The sequence below is a fragment of the Semicossyphus pulcher genome, unplaced genomic scaffold (assembly GCF_022749685.1).
Source record: "Semicossyphus pulcher isolate SPU_LCO1_2020_fin unplaced genomic scaffold, fSemPul1.0.p SCAF_22, whole genome shotgun sequence".
NCBI classification, from domain to species: Eukaryota; Metazoa; Chordata; class Actinopteri; order Labriformes; family Labridae; genus Semicossyphus; species Semicossyphus pulcher.
In genome coordinates, this window is record NW_027211696.1 from 15,351,537 (window position 1) to 15,366,740 (window position 15,204).

At 39.8% G+C, this 15,204-nt stretch overlaps 1 protein-coding gene across 1 annotated transcript; it reads left to right on the forward strand.

The window, feature by feature from the left end:
- The first annotated feature begins 1,853 nt into the window (after window positions 1–1,853).
- Window positions 1,854–9,897, forward strand: LOC138602312 (protein CutA homolog). Its single transcript, XM_069673773.1, has 6 exons — window positions 1,854–2,009; window positions 2,506–2,654; window positions 4,607–4,666; window positions 6,061–6,106; window positions 6,198–6,247; window positions 8,235–9,897. Exons 1-6 carry the CDS (start codon window positions 1,905–1,907, stop codon window positions 8,335–8,337), a joined length of 513 nt encoding a protein of 170 aa, XP_069529874.1. The 5' UTR covers window positions 1,854–1,904; the 3' UTR covers window positions 8,338–9,897.
- The last annotated feature ends 5,307 nt before the right edge of the window (window positions 9,898–15,204 follow it).

Consider the following 15,204-nt stretch of genomic DNA (forward strand, 5'->3'; position numbering starts at 1 on the left):
AGTCACTGCGTGTGGCAGTGTTGTGTGTACCCACACAAGTGATTGGCCTTTTTTGCTGACAGGGAGGATCAGCGAAGAAACTGTTTGTGTCACTAAAACAGGAGGATAAAAAGGCTTTTTATTCAGCTCCGTATTTTTGCAAGTGTTTGTTTCTGTGCTGGCTGCACACGTTGTCCTTTGTTTTAGGATAATTCAGTCTGAAAACAAGCTGTATCTATCCTGTCCTGGTGCTGAGGTGTTAATAATTAAATTCCACTTAAAGCTAACTTCTTTCTTCCTCTTCTTTTTAAAGACTGATAGCAGATCTATTAACTCTGTAACAAATGTCCCTAAAAGTTAAATGGCTCTTTACCTTCTGGGCATTTAAGTCTTTAAAGTTTACAGCTCACTACATTGACTAAAGAGGTTCAGTTACACTATTGAGCCTTTATGTGTGCGTCTTAATTGTGTTATTTATTGTGTATGTGTAGTGTGTATGTGTATGTTGTGCTACTTTTTAAAGTTGGGATTAGAAGTAACTTTCTCACTCAACATAATGCTTACAAGCAACTTTCAAAAAAGGAGGAAAAATCAATTAGCAGGTATCTACTCGCAGACGTACTAGCACAATGCAGCATGCTGAAAACACCGCTATGTCTCAATCTAAATTCTGACCCACAATCCTCAGAGAAGATGAGCACATTGGCATATGGCAGTGAAATGACATTTTGTGCAAAGGACTAGGATGGATGTGTGATCAAGGGGGTCAAAGATCAAGGTACAATGGTAAGATGAAGTAGTAGGCTAAGTCCCAATAGTACACATAATGCATTCAAAGTACATACTTTGTAAGGAGAGCTGCAGTATTTACGATGTGACAAAAGAAAACGTGTGATTTTGAACGTAGGGTCTGTCTTGTTGATCAAGTCCAGTATGTTGTACCGCCATGTTTCTGCATTGGCCTAGAACAGACCAACTAAACACTTGCTATAAGAGCAGGCCTTATGTGTTTTTGGCTAGTTCCATGGTCACTGACGGGTCTCCTTAATGCCTGAAGGGGTGCATTTGTTTTGCAACTGGTTTCTTTAAAGTGTAGGAAAATTGCCCCTTTGAGAGTGCCAGCTTATATCATTACTCTTGAGTAACTGCATATAGCCTTTAAATGTTGCAACAAGGTGAGGTGAAGCTATGTTTAAAGACTAGCCTACAGTTTGGAAGTTTGCTATATAACGTGTTTTATCGTTTAATCATATTGTTTGTATGAGTAAAAAAAGTACAATATTTAACTCATTACTTTTTAATATCAAAAGTACAATGGAAGTATTAGTAAAGTAGTAGTACAAGTTAAGCTCAAAAGTACTTGAGTAAATGCACTTGTCCCCACTTTGTATAAGCACCAGCAGAATAAATGGGTTATTAAATATAATATAAGATAGTGTAAGTTAAGGCTAAATAACGTTATAGTTTATTAGAATAGTTTTGGGCTAGACACAATTTTACTCTTCTGAAATCACACTGCTTTATCACGGACACGCTTGTGGGGCTCAGAGTATTTGTGTTTCTACTGTAAAGACAACAAAGCCGATTATGCCTCGTGCAGGCCCGGAGGCAGGGCAGCGGAGGTCAACCGGCGATTTCATTGGTCGCCCGCGTGTCAGGAAGTGCGAGCGACCAATCGAACGGCGCGGAGATTTACCACTGCCTTTGACCGTCCGACCTGCGGTACCTGTCAACACAATGCACTTCTCGTGTAGAGGTAACGACTTTTCAGAGTGGTTTTCTCTCACAAAGCAGCTGGTCAACGCGGCTGAATTGGTTGTAAAACGGGAAACTAATTACCTCCGTGGACAAAGCCTCAGCGGTTTAATGAACGAAGTTGAGCACAGTTCGTCTCTCTTATTATATGCACGAGCCGGACTTTGGGAATGACATTTGTTGCAACTCACAGGATGGAGTGGCTGCTTCAGCGGTGCCATAAAGGGTCTGTCTCTCAATCTTTCTTTCGGACGTTTCTGCTCGTTTTATGTTTGGTAAGAGCTCCAGTGATTATTTTAATAATAATTTATTGCTTGAAAACTTTCAGAAAAGTCTTCCACATAAGAAGGCTTATATGTTTGAAAAGCTAAAATGTTATAAATTGTAACACGTTTGTGTTGGATTTACGTGCATCTATGTCTGGCAGTGATGCTGTGCTGTGCAGAAAAGTAGGACAGATTATAAATTGGTCACTGTGCTCAAGCCAAGGCCCATACTCATTTATCTGTGACAGACAGCGCCAAATAATAAGAGGATAAATACTGAATCCAATCCAATCCAAACATGGCAATCCTTTCAGAGGGCAGCAGATAATTAAATTGAGTTACAACTTTGCCTCATCCAAACATAAAATAACATGAAACAGCTAAATGTCCAAATAATTTATGCGGATGCAAACAGCAAAGAAACATGTTTATACAGTCTGTTGATAATTTTGCTATTTAAATATTGTGACATGTTCCTGCCTCCACCCTTTCCAAACCTCTACAGATCCTGGTCCTGTCCGTGTCCTTGTATCCTGGGTTAAAGTCTGTTGGGATACAGCTTCACTCAGCGTTAACAGGAAGTTATGTGCCAGGCCATCATTCTGTCCTTCTTCTCAACAGTCCCAACGAACAGATAGCCAAGGACATTGGCAGGTATCTCACAAATGCTGCTTCACACTAATGCTTAAAATGTTTAATGAGTCAGCATAATTATGTCATATAAGTAGTTCCTCATTTAAGGAACACTATATGTGTGTGTTCATGTCCCAATATTGATGAGAAGATCTATACGACACTCATGTTCAGTTAATATGGAGCTACAGCTAGCAACTTCATAGCTTAGCAAAAAGACTGTAAACGAGGGAAACATCGAGCCTGGCTCCGTCCAAAGGTTCAAATGAAATATCTTTAACAGCACCAAAGGTTACTCATTTACATGTATTCTTCATCTTTTTTGTTTTTATTATCCATAAAACAAAGTGTGGTTTAATAAGTAACTCTCATTCACCATATTCACACAGAAGCTGTTTTGTCTTGTGTCACACTCAAGGAGGGAAACTGCTGTTATCAAAAAGATCATTTCCTTTTGCTGCATGACTCACATGTCATAGCCTATAAACATAGGGACTCTGACAAATCGGACCATTTTATTGCTTCCTGAATGATTGATAATAAAAACTGCAGACAATAGAGCTACTGTTACCTGGCAGCTAAATTAGCATCCAATCACTTTAAAGCTAACATGACAGTGACTATATTTAATACTTCCACTTCCTTAATCAAATGATAATGTTAATTAGGAAGTGGCTAAATGCTTACCATAGCTGTTAGCAAACATCAACTAATAGGTTATCTAATTAGTTGTTTTCACCTTTAACTATAGCTCAATATCCCTCCTGATCCTTTACTTTGCTTTTTTTGCTTACCAGTAGGAGGCAGTGAAATTATAACAATTTGTCACATTATCCCAGTTAAAAAAATCTTGCAACCTGCAACACAGGTAAGTATCGTAAATGAAGTCTGCAGTGAGGATAGCAGTTCAGGAATTCTGCGTCTGGCCATGAAAACCAAAGGAAGTTGTTTTTCGAGGTTTTGTGTTGACTTAACAAACCAGAACAAACATGTCGGAGAACTTCCTCCCTGCCTCAGTCTTTTTTGCTAAGCTAACACAACAGGCTGCTTGTTCTAGCTTTATCTTAACCATATAGACATGAGAGTGGTGTTAATAACACCTTTTTCTCCTTAGCAAGAAAGGGAAAGTATGAATACAAACTCGCACTTGAAAGTCAGTAAAGTAATGCGATTGATACCACTCTCTTTTACAGTTATGGAGCTAAAGCTAGCAACTTGATAGTTTAGCTTAGCACAAAGAGAGGAAACAAAAACAGCTAGCCCGGCTCTGTCCAAAGCTAAAAAGTCCAGCCAAGCTTGCTAATTAGCATGTCTTCTTAGCTAACCTCCAGCTGGCTCTAGCTTCTAAGATACCATACAAACATGGTGCCAATATTTTCATCGAACTCCTGGCAAGAGAGCAAACAAGTCTATTTCCAAAATATGAATAGAAAATCTAAATATTCCTTTAATCTAGTGTCAGTACAGTCCTTTAGTGTAGGTTTGGAAAAAAATTAAAGATGCAAGACACAAGTTTGACTTTGTCTAGAGAAGAGATACAATCTTGTCAAGCCCACAATGAGTAGAGCGATGCGTTTGCCCTCTCATCTTCTTTGTTGGCATTTTAGCTGCATGTAAATGAGCTCTATTTACCACGTGTCGAGCAGAGAGAAGCCAAAGTGAGGGCGCCAGATATGTAAATCACCTCCTTCAGAGACACTGGCTTGAGGAGGGGGCACGGCTGAGCTGGTAATGAACTATAATACCAGGCGAGCGGCAGCAGAAAGCAAAGTTTATCATCTTTTTCTGAATTTAGTGCGTGAGAGTATTTTCCTGCAGGCTGCTTGAAGAGCACCATGATGAAGGGCTCAGTTTCAGGCTGTAATTGATAAACAGCTGGTGGCTTGTGAGTGTTCAATTTTTCTTTCCTCTCTCTTTCCATGTCTGCCCTCTCTGTTTCAATCCACGCTCCCTACCACTCTGTCTCTTTCCAGGGCAATCATGGAGAGGCGGCTGGCAGCAAGCATTAACATTCTCTGCAGGAGCTCCACAATGTAAGTCATACTTTACACGCTATCTTGAATCAACTTCACTTCTGACGCACAACCACAAAGCCTTAGCTTAGTTATAGTGTGCCTCACATAAACACATAAAAACATAAACACATACTGTATGTTCTTTTTCCTCTTTCCTCTCCTACAAAGCTGGTTGCCTAGAGAAACCACAAGGTGAATGGGCTGCATTTGAATGCTTTTATCACTTTTCAAATCACTAGAAACTGAGCGGCAGTTAGCGTTCAAAAGGCCCGTATGTTTGTATGCACGGGTTAGCTTTCCTGTTAATGCATAACCAAACGAGGAAGAAAAACTCAGGCTGTGGAGGATGGATGGTTTGCTGAATAGAAGAAGCAGTGTTTGTTTGCCAAACAGGTTTACGCTAAAAATAGAGGATGTGGTTGGATTAGCGTATGGGTCAGGGTGTTGATGCAGGAGGTATGCAGGGCCGTAATGAATGTGTTGCAGTTAGATCCAAGCTTATTTAGTCTTATACAGCTTTTATTTTGACATGTTAAAATCTTTAAAGAGCAGCTCCAGTCATGTTTTAAGACATATAATTGAAATAATAAATGTGTGTGATATGTTTTGTCTGCAAAATATGTTTAATTACCTTGTAAAAATCCTCCCAAGGCATCTCCTCCTTCTCCCTCATTAAAAATTCCCAACTCTACATAGGCTCCGCCCATTATGCAAATTTACAACCGCCCACTCTGTCATGAAAACAAAACACGTCTCTGCCATCGTTAAGTTGCAACTTGTTACTTAGCTAGCTTGAAATGTAGTAATTAGTAGTCGTGATGTTAACGTTAGTAGTCAGTAGTGAGTGCACATCGCCGAAGTGGTTGCCACAGGTTGAACATAATATGTGTCACCCCGCCCGTCCATTAACAGGATTTGTGACATCTCAAACCTGCCAATCTGAAAACGTGTTGTTCAGCCTGTCCTTGGTACACTGCACTTTAAAAGCAGACAGGCCCAGCCATGGAGATGACTGCTGATGTTGTCCCTGATATGTCTTGTAGCTCATGAAAAACACCACATGGAGATGTTTACAAGGTTAAACACTTGATTTTCACCAAAAGGGGGTCTTTAATTAAGAGTTCTTTGTTTGTGTTTTGCTGACATTCACAGGCCCATATTTAAAGCAGAGAAGAAGTTTTACTTTGGCACCTCTAAGAAACAGTTTGACAGTATAACTGTGAATCTCTCTAGCTCATAATAAACGGTTAGGCAAGGTTTGATTGATGTGTTCATGAGGAAATTACAGTTTCCATGAAAGCTTTTGTTTACTTTATTCAAAGGCTCAAAGGTACTTTTCAATCCCTACTGATTTACAGGCCCTTGTGTGTGTGTATGACAGGTCTAATGTCTGTTGCTTTTTGGTTCTTCAGGTACTATTGGAAAGGCGAAATCCAGGATTCAAGTGAAATTCTCATAGTAAGTTTACTGGGAGGGCCATATTGTGATTAACAAATGCATGTTGCAATAGAAAGCTAATCTCTTCGATGACATGTCACTGTTGTTGCAGCTGGTGAGAACAAAGACCTCCAGGATCCAGCAAGTTGTAGAGTACGTGAGGTGAGAGGTTGCTTTATGTCATTTTACATTGTTGTAAACAGCACATCCAATTACTGTTTCAACCTATTTTATTGATTCAGCTGTGCCTACTACTGTACAAGTGCATTAAAGCTGCATTGCAGTTATTTTCAGCTCGGGCCCTGCTGTGTGCTTAAAATCTCATTACTTTACTGTTGAGCTAAATAAATAGGACATCCAGCGTGCAGCTGTAGCGTTCAACAAAGGCAGTCAGTGTGATCAAACAATTACATTTTGATCATATAATTGTGTCGTGCACACTTTCTAATTTACTGCTGCTGTCTGGAGGGGAATTAAAACAGGATTTAGCTGCTTTATTTTGACATGTTGGAATTGAAAAAACATTGACAGCAGTCATTTCACATTTATTTATAACCGTCTGACCACAAATGTCATTCATAGTTTGGATTTTTGCAAACTAAAATTCACACAAGTATGTTGAAGTTATGTTATGTCTTTACTTATATTTTCACAATTGGGACGCTAATGCAAAATCCAATATATACGCTTCTTGAAATAATGATTCAACTACATCACCATAAAATAACCATTAAAAGTTAATCGTCCACATTTCTTCAGCGTCAGTCTATTAGAGTTTCAATGAGCCAAGTTGTTAAGAATAGCATCTCTTACAATACATAGCATGCAGACCTCGGGTAATGATCAGAACAATGGATAAAGACATGCGTCCCTGCAATGTGACCAGTATTGTGTTAAAGAAATGCATTTTAAAGAGCAGCTCCAGTCATGTTTTATGACATATAATTGAAATAATAAATTGTGTCTGATATGTTTCGTCTGCAAAATACGTTTAATTACCTTGTAAAAATCCTCACAAGGCATCTCCTACTTCTACCTCATTAACAATTCCTGAATCTGCATAGGCCCCGCCCACTATGCGCTATGGTTCTCCTTTGGTAAAATTACAGCTTCCATCGTTTGGTGGCAACTTGTTGAAACTTAGCTAGCTTGAAATGTACTAATTAGTAGCAGTAACGTTAACATAAGTAGTCAGTGAGTTTGCAAAAATTTACGATGACGGTTACAGCTGGAAGTGTTTGCCTTAGGTTGCACATAATGATACGCATAGCGTCACCCCGTCCATTAACAGGATTGGCTCCTTAGCTTTGTGACATCACAAACCTGCCAATCTGAAAACGTGTTGTTCAGCCTGTCCTTGGTACACTGCACTTTAAAAGCAGACAGGCCCAGCCATGGAGATGACTGCTGATGTTGTCCCTGATATGTCTTGTAGCACATGAGAAACACCACATGGAGATGTTTACAAGGTGAAACACTTGATTTTCACTAGAGGGGTTCTTGAAAGAACTTTGTGGGTACACTGGTAGGGCCTGATTTCCCTCCTTGAGGTATACTGGAAAACATTATTACAAACAATATGGAGGTAGAAAGTTTTATGTTAAGTCAGTAAGCAAGTGTTTAAGTCAAACACGATAAGTGAATTTTAAAATAATAAGTAGTGTAAAAAAATAGCTTCCTGTTTTGCTCTCTTATATTTTTCATTAGTTTTTTCAACTTGTTTCAAACTACAGAAAGCAAGTATCCGTACACCTCGATCAAAAAGACATTTCAAGGCCTAATAGATCTGTTTTCTGTCTCTGGACTTGGGACCTGGAAACTTGGAAACATGAAGCTGCTGGGAGCAAACTCCCAGAAAACAGACTTCAATGTGTCATGTCTTCATGTCTTTTTAATCACAGTTGAACACATTTCTGTTTGCCAGTGCACTTCATTTATTCAACTTGGGACTATTTTTTCATGTCTTTCACTCAACTGTGGCTGCACTGCACAGCCAAATCTGTCATATTTAATATTCCATTGTATTTTCTTTTAATCCTTGTCAATCCTATTTTTGTGTCTTTATATTCTGTCATTATTTTGTCTTGTCTTGTTCAACTATATAAAGAAACTTCACACTAAATCTAATATTCGTGTTGCTCCTTTCAAGGTCTATCCATCCCTACGCAAACCCAGAGGTCATCAGCTTCCCAGTGGAGGACGGCAGTCTGGCTTACATGAAGTGGATGGATGAAGCCATTCCAGATGACTGATACATCATTAAAACTCAAAGCCAATGTTTTCCTGGACCGCGGCTGAACACGGAAGCTGAGCCATGTTGTGCTCAGGCGGTTGTCTGACAGCTTTTGATCGAAGGGTTTAGTAAGCACTCGGTTTCAGAAAAGCTTTATATATTTATACTATTTTTTGCTTTGACCTTTTAACTGTAAATTCTACTAAGTGATGTGGAGACTTGCTTTGTAGCACAGCTACAGAAACTGCTTGTTTCTGACTGGCTGTGATGTGGCAGTTAACATTTTATAACAGGACACCTCCGACAAATAGCTCCCGTCGACAGGTGTACATAATAATGGACTCAGATGAAGAATCATGATGCATTATTGCATTATATTCTTTCAGTGTTTGCGTTGGTTTAACATGTGCATTTTATTTATGTATTTATTGGAAGATGGTATCACTCTTGAAGGCAGCTGATAAGGTTTTTTAATATCTTTTATTGTCTTTTTGAAAAAGATTGTTAATGCCGTTCACCAAAACACTAAGGCCTTACACAAAGGGAAACACTTATTATGGCGAGAGATCCAAAATCAGTTGCAGGTTTCTCTACTGATTAGGAGCTATTGGCTGCACCTGTGATCTCCTCCCTCAGCTGGTGGCGATCATCCTGGCTCAGAGGTTATATTAGGAGGTTGGGGTTTCCCCTGTTCAGTTGGGTTTTTGTCTCTGGAGGGTAAACACCATCAGTTGGCTTTTTGTGTTTTCTGTTCTGAGCGCAAGTTTGAAATGAGTGTGTTTAAAGAGGTATTATTCTTTTGGCCAGTTTCTGTCCCCATTTATTTTGTTTCCCCTACTACTCCTTTGTTTTTGGTCCAAGCTTTTAGTTAATCTATCACTCTGATAGAATCAGTGGGTGGCTGTGGGGAGTTATATTCCCACCGCCCTTCTTTTAGAATCCCAAAAGGGCCCATTTTGCTTTGACCCTTTTAGAACAAGTGCAGTGTCTTGTTAGCTTACCGTACCGCGACCCCTGTCCTTTCTGGGGAAACGTAACACACTAAAGAGAGACAACATCAGAGCAATGTATCAAATGTATGTATACACTCACCGGCCACTTTATTAGGTACACGTGAGAAATCGAATGTAATCCAATACACCAGCTCAGCCATAAGATTTGCTTTTATGTTGCCTGTAATGTACAGGCTTCTTTCTAAGCTGTCATGGAGGTGTTTATTCAATGATATTTCAGCATTAGCATTAGTCTAATACTCTAGCCCCCTCATGTATGTAAATAGGGAGGACAAAAAATTAGATATGCATCTCAATATAATAACTATGGCCTCAGTAATAAACTTAATTGAATTTACACACAAGTCAACAAAAACTAAACTTCATCAAAGCAGAATCCACAGCAGTGCTGTTGTATTGAACTGCATTAGATCGTACAGGTGTACCTAAAGAAGTGGCCGGTGAGTGTATGTATCTACAGTTCAATAAATGATTGATCTGTCAGGCTAAAGACGAATTTGTTTATTGGTGTAAACTCTCAGTACTGCTCTGTTCTGGGTTAGCTCAGTTTGTTCTGATCCGACACTTGCTACCATTCTGTGTAACCTCAAATAAAGCTACACTGAGCATAAGTAACAAGGCGTATAATCCTGACCATGTCTTTCACTTGTATTTCTACCGACCAATTATAAAAGGTTTTCATTGTTCTTTGACGGACTGAAGCTGGTCGGAGCAGGTATCCCTTGGAAGACGTCCTTGATCTCCACAGGAGTTGTCAAGTACAATTTTAATTGGAAAACCAAAAACAAACCAAATTGTTAATCACGTCACAACTACACTTGTTCAGAGCATCACAGGTAACAAATGTAGTTATCAGGATACGGTACTTTACAGAACTCCAAGATAAGAGTTCAAAAGGGACTTTAATACTCTAAAGCACGACAGATCTGCCGGTTGCACCGTGCCATATTTGAGATAAAACAGGTCAGCCACGCGTGCTTACCTCATTCTACAAAAATACACACTAAGCCTCAGTCTGCACGGCGCGTTTCCGGCATGAGGCCTCAACAAAAGAAGTGCAGACACGGTTTAGTCGGGTGTTGTGTCTGTGGAGCCAAAATAATCCTCCCCATCAGGTTCAGAGATCAGGGCATTTGGTGGCAGGGAGTGTGTTTGTGTGGATGTCTGTTACTTCAATGCATTTGTATCCACTGAAATACATGCGTCTGAACAGTTTGCATGTATGAGCCATGTTTGATGAAACCATACATGTGCACAGGTACTTATTGCAATCCTTTACGGCAGCATAAATGACGAGTATTCCGCAGTGTGGTTAAATGCTCACTAGATGGAGCTGTTTCAATGCACACAAAACGCACGTTCAACTATTACCAGATATTCACATTCATACAACCAAGTAATCTGATTTGACAAGACGCATTCCATGAGTGCTGATACAGAGAACAACATCACTGGGACTTTTCACTCTGTGTATCACTCCGCTTCAGCCAGGTGTTCTGAATACTGATAATTAACGTCACAGCAGACCGTGCATGTCTACATTAATCAAGCTGTTACCTCAGACTCACACAGCAGACTCTTATTTCACCGGTTGCATCAGCTACAGATAAATGTACATGATAAAAATAACAGTTGATCCGGGGTAACCTGTAGACACACAGTGCAGGAGAATGCTTGGGTTGCTTGGCAACAGTCCAGTTTCAGTTAAAGACCAGCTCCAGTCATGTTTTAAGACGTATAAAATGCTCTGCTTGAAATAATTAATTGTGTCTGATGTGTTTTTTCAGCAAAATACATTTAATTAGCTTCTAAAATCCTCACAAGGCATCTCCTCCTTCTCCCTCATTAAAAATTCCTCAATCTGCATAGTCCCCGCCCACTATGTACTCTATTTCTCCTTTCGTAAAATTACATCTGAAAACAAAACGCGTCTCTGCCACCGTTCAGTGGCAACTTGTTTAAACTTAGCTAGCTTGAAATTTAGTGATTATAAGTAGTTGCCGTAGGTTCAGCCTGTCCTTGGTACACTGCAGTTTAAAAGCAGACAGGCCCAGCCATGGCGATGACTGCTTATGTTGTCCCTGATATGTCTTGTATGTCTTGTAGCATACTTTGTACTATTTGCTGCTTGTATAACTTGAATAATTATCTTCAACGATCACACAGCAGTGCTGATTCAACACATCACTCCCGCTCATGTGATATCGCTTAACTGAATTATATTGAGTTAAAGCAGGTCGCATGTTGTGTTTGCACTTTTTTTTGGTGCAGAATTCTAACAAACCGCACCTATTTCCAAACCCAATATAACTAGTGCACTACCACTCCTCTGCAACCAGGACGCACTTTGAAACAGGTTTTTGCAGCAGCCTTTCTCCCTCACATCCCTCCCTCAATCAGGCTCAGCCTTATGAGCTACCATGAAGATGAAGAAGAAAGAAAAGTGTAACGTGTGTTTTGCACATATTGGTATCATTCTTATTTCAAAGTACTAACCTCAATTAACACTTGCTGCTTTACGTCAAATCCATAATTAGTTTTCACTTTCCTTAATAACCGCACACTTTGTGTAAAGAATCTTTCTTGCTCACGATTAATTATGTTCCACTTAATCTCTCTGTGTCGACCTTCTCTACAGTGCATTCAATCAAAGCCTAATGGGTTGGGGCAACTGCAGACATAGCACATATTTCTACATGAATATTACCCAAGTTGTGTAAACACAGAGACATATGGTTGGTTCTTTTTCATCCCCTGTGTCATTAAATTCTCCGTGGGATATGGAGTTAGGAAGAGGATAATTAAGAATAAGCTGTAAGAGGCAGACGCTGATAACATGCTCCCACTGAGCAATTCAATAAAGTGAGGATCATGACACACATGCACACGCATAGCTATCCAGTCTAGCGAGGGATAGACGGTGTGCCAACATAGTATATTTTATGAACTTGCTGCCTATGGAATGACATCTCCAGTTTGGAAATGACACGAAGAAAAGTAGCCTATAGCGTACAGTATGATGTTTACAGTGACAGCAGCAGTAAGGTCAATAGCTTCTAAGGTTTGCTGTAATAGGCTTGTTTTCTCTATATGAAAGATGTCCGAGTTCTGTTTGTTAAAGTAGCTTTTAATTTTGATGTACATTCAACACAATTTTCTTGACATCAAAGTAAAGTTAAAGGGGACATATTTTAGCTAGGCAATCAATTTTCTATTATTCTAATGTGTTTTTGAATCATGTTTGTGAAGATGGTTCGTTTTAAAAGTTGTATTCATATTTGAATTTAATTATTTTCGGAGCCTCTCCTTCCTCCTGAAACGAACAAGCTGTTTTGCCATTCAAAGGTCAGACCTTAGCCACGATTGGCTGACAGTATTTGGAGTGACAGCAGAGCCCCTCCGTGTGTGTGATTCCCACGTGGGGGAGCGGCCGCACCACACTGTTACTGCACAGTTGTAGAAAACATGGCTGCTCCGGGATCGGCTATTCTGCTTTATATGTACGAGCCAAAATTGCCAGGAGGTATCGGAATGGTAAGTTGAAATCTTGACGACGACTTGACTACGAGTTTGTGCAAGAAGGCGGCCTGAGGTGAATGACGGTGAATGACGATTGGTCAATTTCAGTGAAAGCGAGGTTCTACGTAGAAACCTGCAGCTGTTCTTAACGGTCCATTTCAAAGGCGACCTTTTTAAACATGTCATTCTGTTTTCACCTTTTCACTGTGAACAATAAACCCCTAAAAATGTGAAACTCATGCACAATATGAGAATATCCATTAAAAAGATATAACGCAGCTTTGGGGGATCACATCCTTTATCCTACCCATATCCTTTATCTTTTTGAGCAAGCTTGTCACATGGCATCTCGCTCAGCTGAAGGTCTACTATTCTCTTCAGAGTATGAGAAAGGTTTCTGGTGGAGTACTGAAATAGGTGAACAACAGTTGTGGCAACTCAAGTAGGTCAGCATGGTAGAGGAAGAGGAGCAGCGAGGAGTCAAAGCTTTTCAAAAGGCTATTGGATCTGCGAAGCTTGAAAGAGACTTGTGAACGAGTCTTGCCGACCTTATAGACACACTGCTTTCTTTGTGTTTTTGACAGTATAGCATTGTTGTTTTTCTATATCTCTGCCAAGTCATTTTTACTTTAATTTCTGTTATGTAACTGATCCCATTTCCCCCCTTTCCCTTGCAGACTTACAGTATAACCAAACACTGGGAACTAGTACAACACAGCGCCGTGTGCAAGCCGTGACATAGTTTGAGTTTAGCTTTAGGAAGCTGATAATAAATAAAAGAAATTCCATGTGTGTCAGTCAAGTGTTTGTTCTCTTAGCTGGATTATTTTAATAAGGTCGAATCTGTTTATATCCTCCCAAGCTTGAAAATGACATTCAAAGCATTTTCACATCAACGCTTATTTATTAATTTGTCCTCTGCTTATGTTTTGTACAGATGCCTTGATGCAGCAAAATGCTGCAGTCAATCATCAGTGGTTTGTCTGTATTGTATAGCACATTACTGTACCTAGAGTCACCTTTTTGGGGTAATGATGTTCAGTCTCATTAGATTTGTTAGTAGATTTTTTGACAGGTTGCAAGAACACAGTAGCTGGGTTTTTGCAGGTTTCCGTGATCAGATTCAGGTGTATAGTGGCACAATCTAAAAAGGGGGCTGGAACAGGGAGATTATAATGTAGGTAGGAGGAATATTTTAGACAGTTATCTAATGGGAGGGGAGGAGAGTCCTGATCAGATACTGCAGCAGGAAAACTTCTCTTTCCTAGGGAGATGCAACCTGATTATGCAGCATCCCAGAGCAGCTTCCAAGGGCAGATGATCTACTTTTTTAATCTGAATGCATATTTTAGACTAAAATTATGTCTTTTCTGCTTTATTAAAACTTTTGCTCCACAAAAATGAAATGTGTATTAAATAATAAGGCCTCCCAGTAGACCATGATTGAATTCTAAAGTAGAGTGATAGTGGGTTTTCATATTTAACAGAGTGTGGATCTACTTGTCACAAGGCAGTCATGTATACCATCATCTTTAGACCAACTTACCTGCGACAGAAGAAGGGAGAGGATTTGTGCTCATGCACGGCCAGAGTTTCTGCTGTCCCTTTTCCACACCGCATGGTAGAAAGCGACAAATAATGCCCTGTATGAAAGACACATTTCATCACAATTGGCAGAGAAAACACAAAAAACCCTTTTCAAAGCAGACACAAGAGAACACAGGGACACTGGACAAACTTTAAGATGAACACCTCTGAAAATTGACATTGTAATTCCAAGTGGGACCAACCAACTTAATTATTAAATGAATGAATTCATCATAAGACAATAGGTGTCATGAGTTGTTTTGAGGGCCAACAGGGTCCCCCTATTTGTACAGTACATGGTAAATTCCCACGTTAATATGCCCAACTTCACAGCAGAAATAAACAAGTCAACAGTGTGGTTAAACGAGCAATTGTGGTCCCTGTAGCTATTTCACCAATTCATTTAAACGATACAGGCAGTAAATATTTATTACGCATAGTTACCTACAATTAGGGGCGTGATCCCTTTAAGTGACAGGTGACCACCCTTAGCTGTTTGCAAGGTGTCCGCTCAGCTAATTCAAGCCACTGAATTTAACCTCTCGCTCGTGTTTGAGTTTTTGGTGCCATTTGGAGATATTTCCATGCAAATATAGGACTAAAGATGACTTGCCGTGCGGCTAAAAGTGCAGACGGTCAAATAATTCTGTGTTCCAGCTTTTTCGGTGAGTGAAAGCGAAGTATCATTTATGCTAGCTCTAATGAGCAGGTATCGGTGTCCGTGTAAAGCATACCTGACTTGTCAGTTCGTTCACTTTTTCCTCATA

Bases quoted from the DNA above. Each gene is read 5' to 3' on its own strand.
- LOC138602312 (XM_069673773.1), top strand. From the start codon at position 1,905: ATGACATTTGTTGCAACTCACAGGATGGAGTGGCTGCTTCAGCGGTGC. The intron at 6,107-6,197 runs GTAAGTTTACTG...CTGTTGTTGCAG, and splicing joins ATTCAAGTGAAATTCTCATA to CTGGTGAGAACAAAGACCTC. The intron at 6,248-8,234 runs GTGAGAGGTTGC...GCTCCTTTCAAG, and splicing joins CAAGTTGTAGAGTACGTGAG to GTCTATCCATCCCTACGCAA.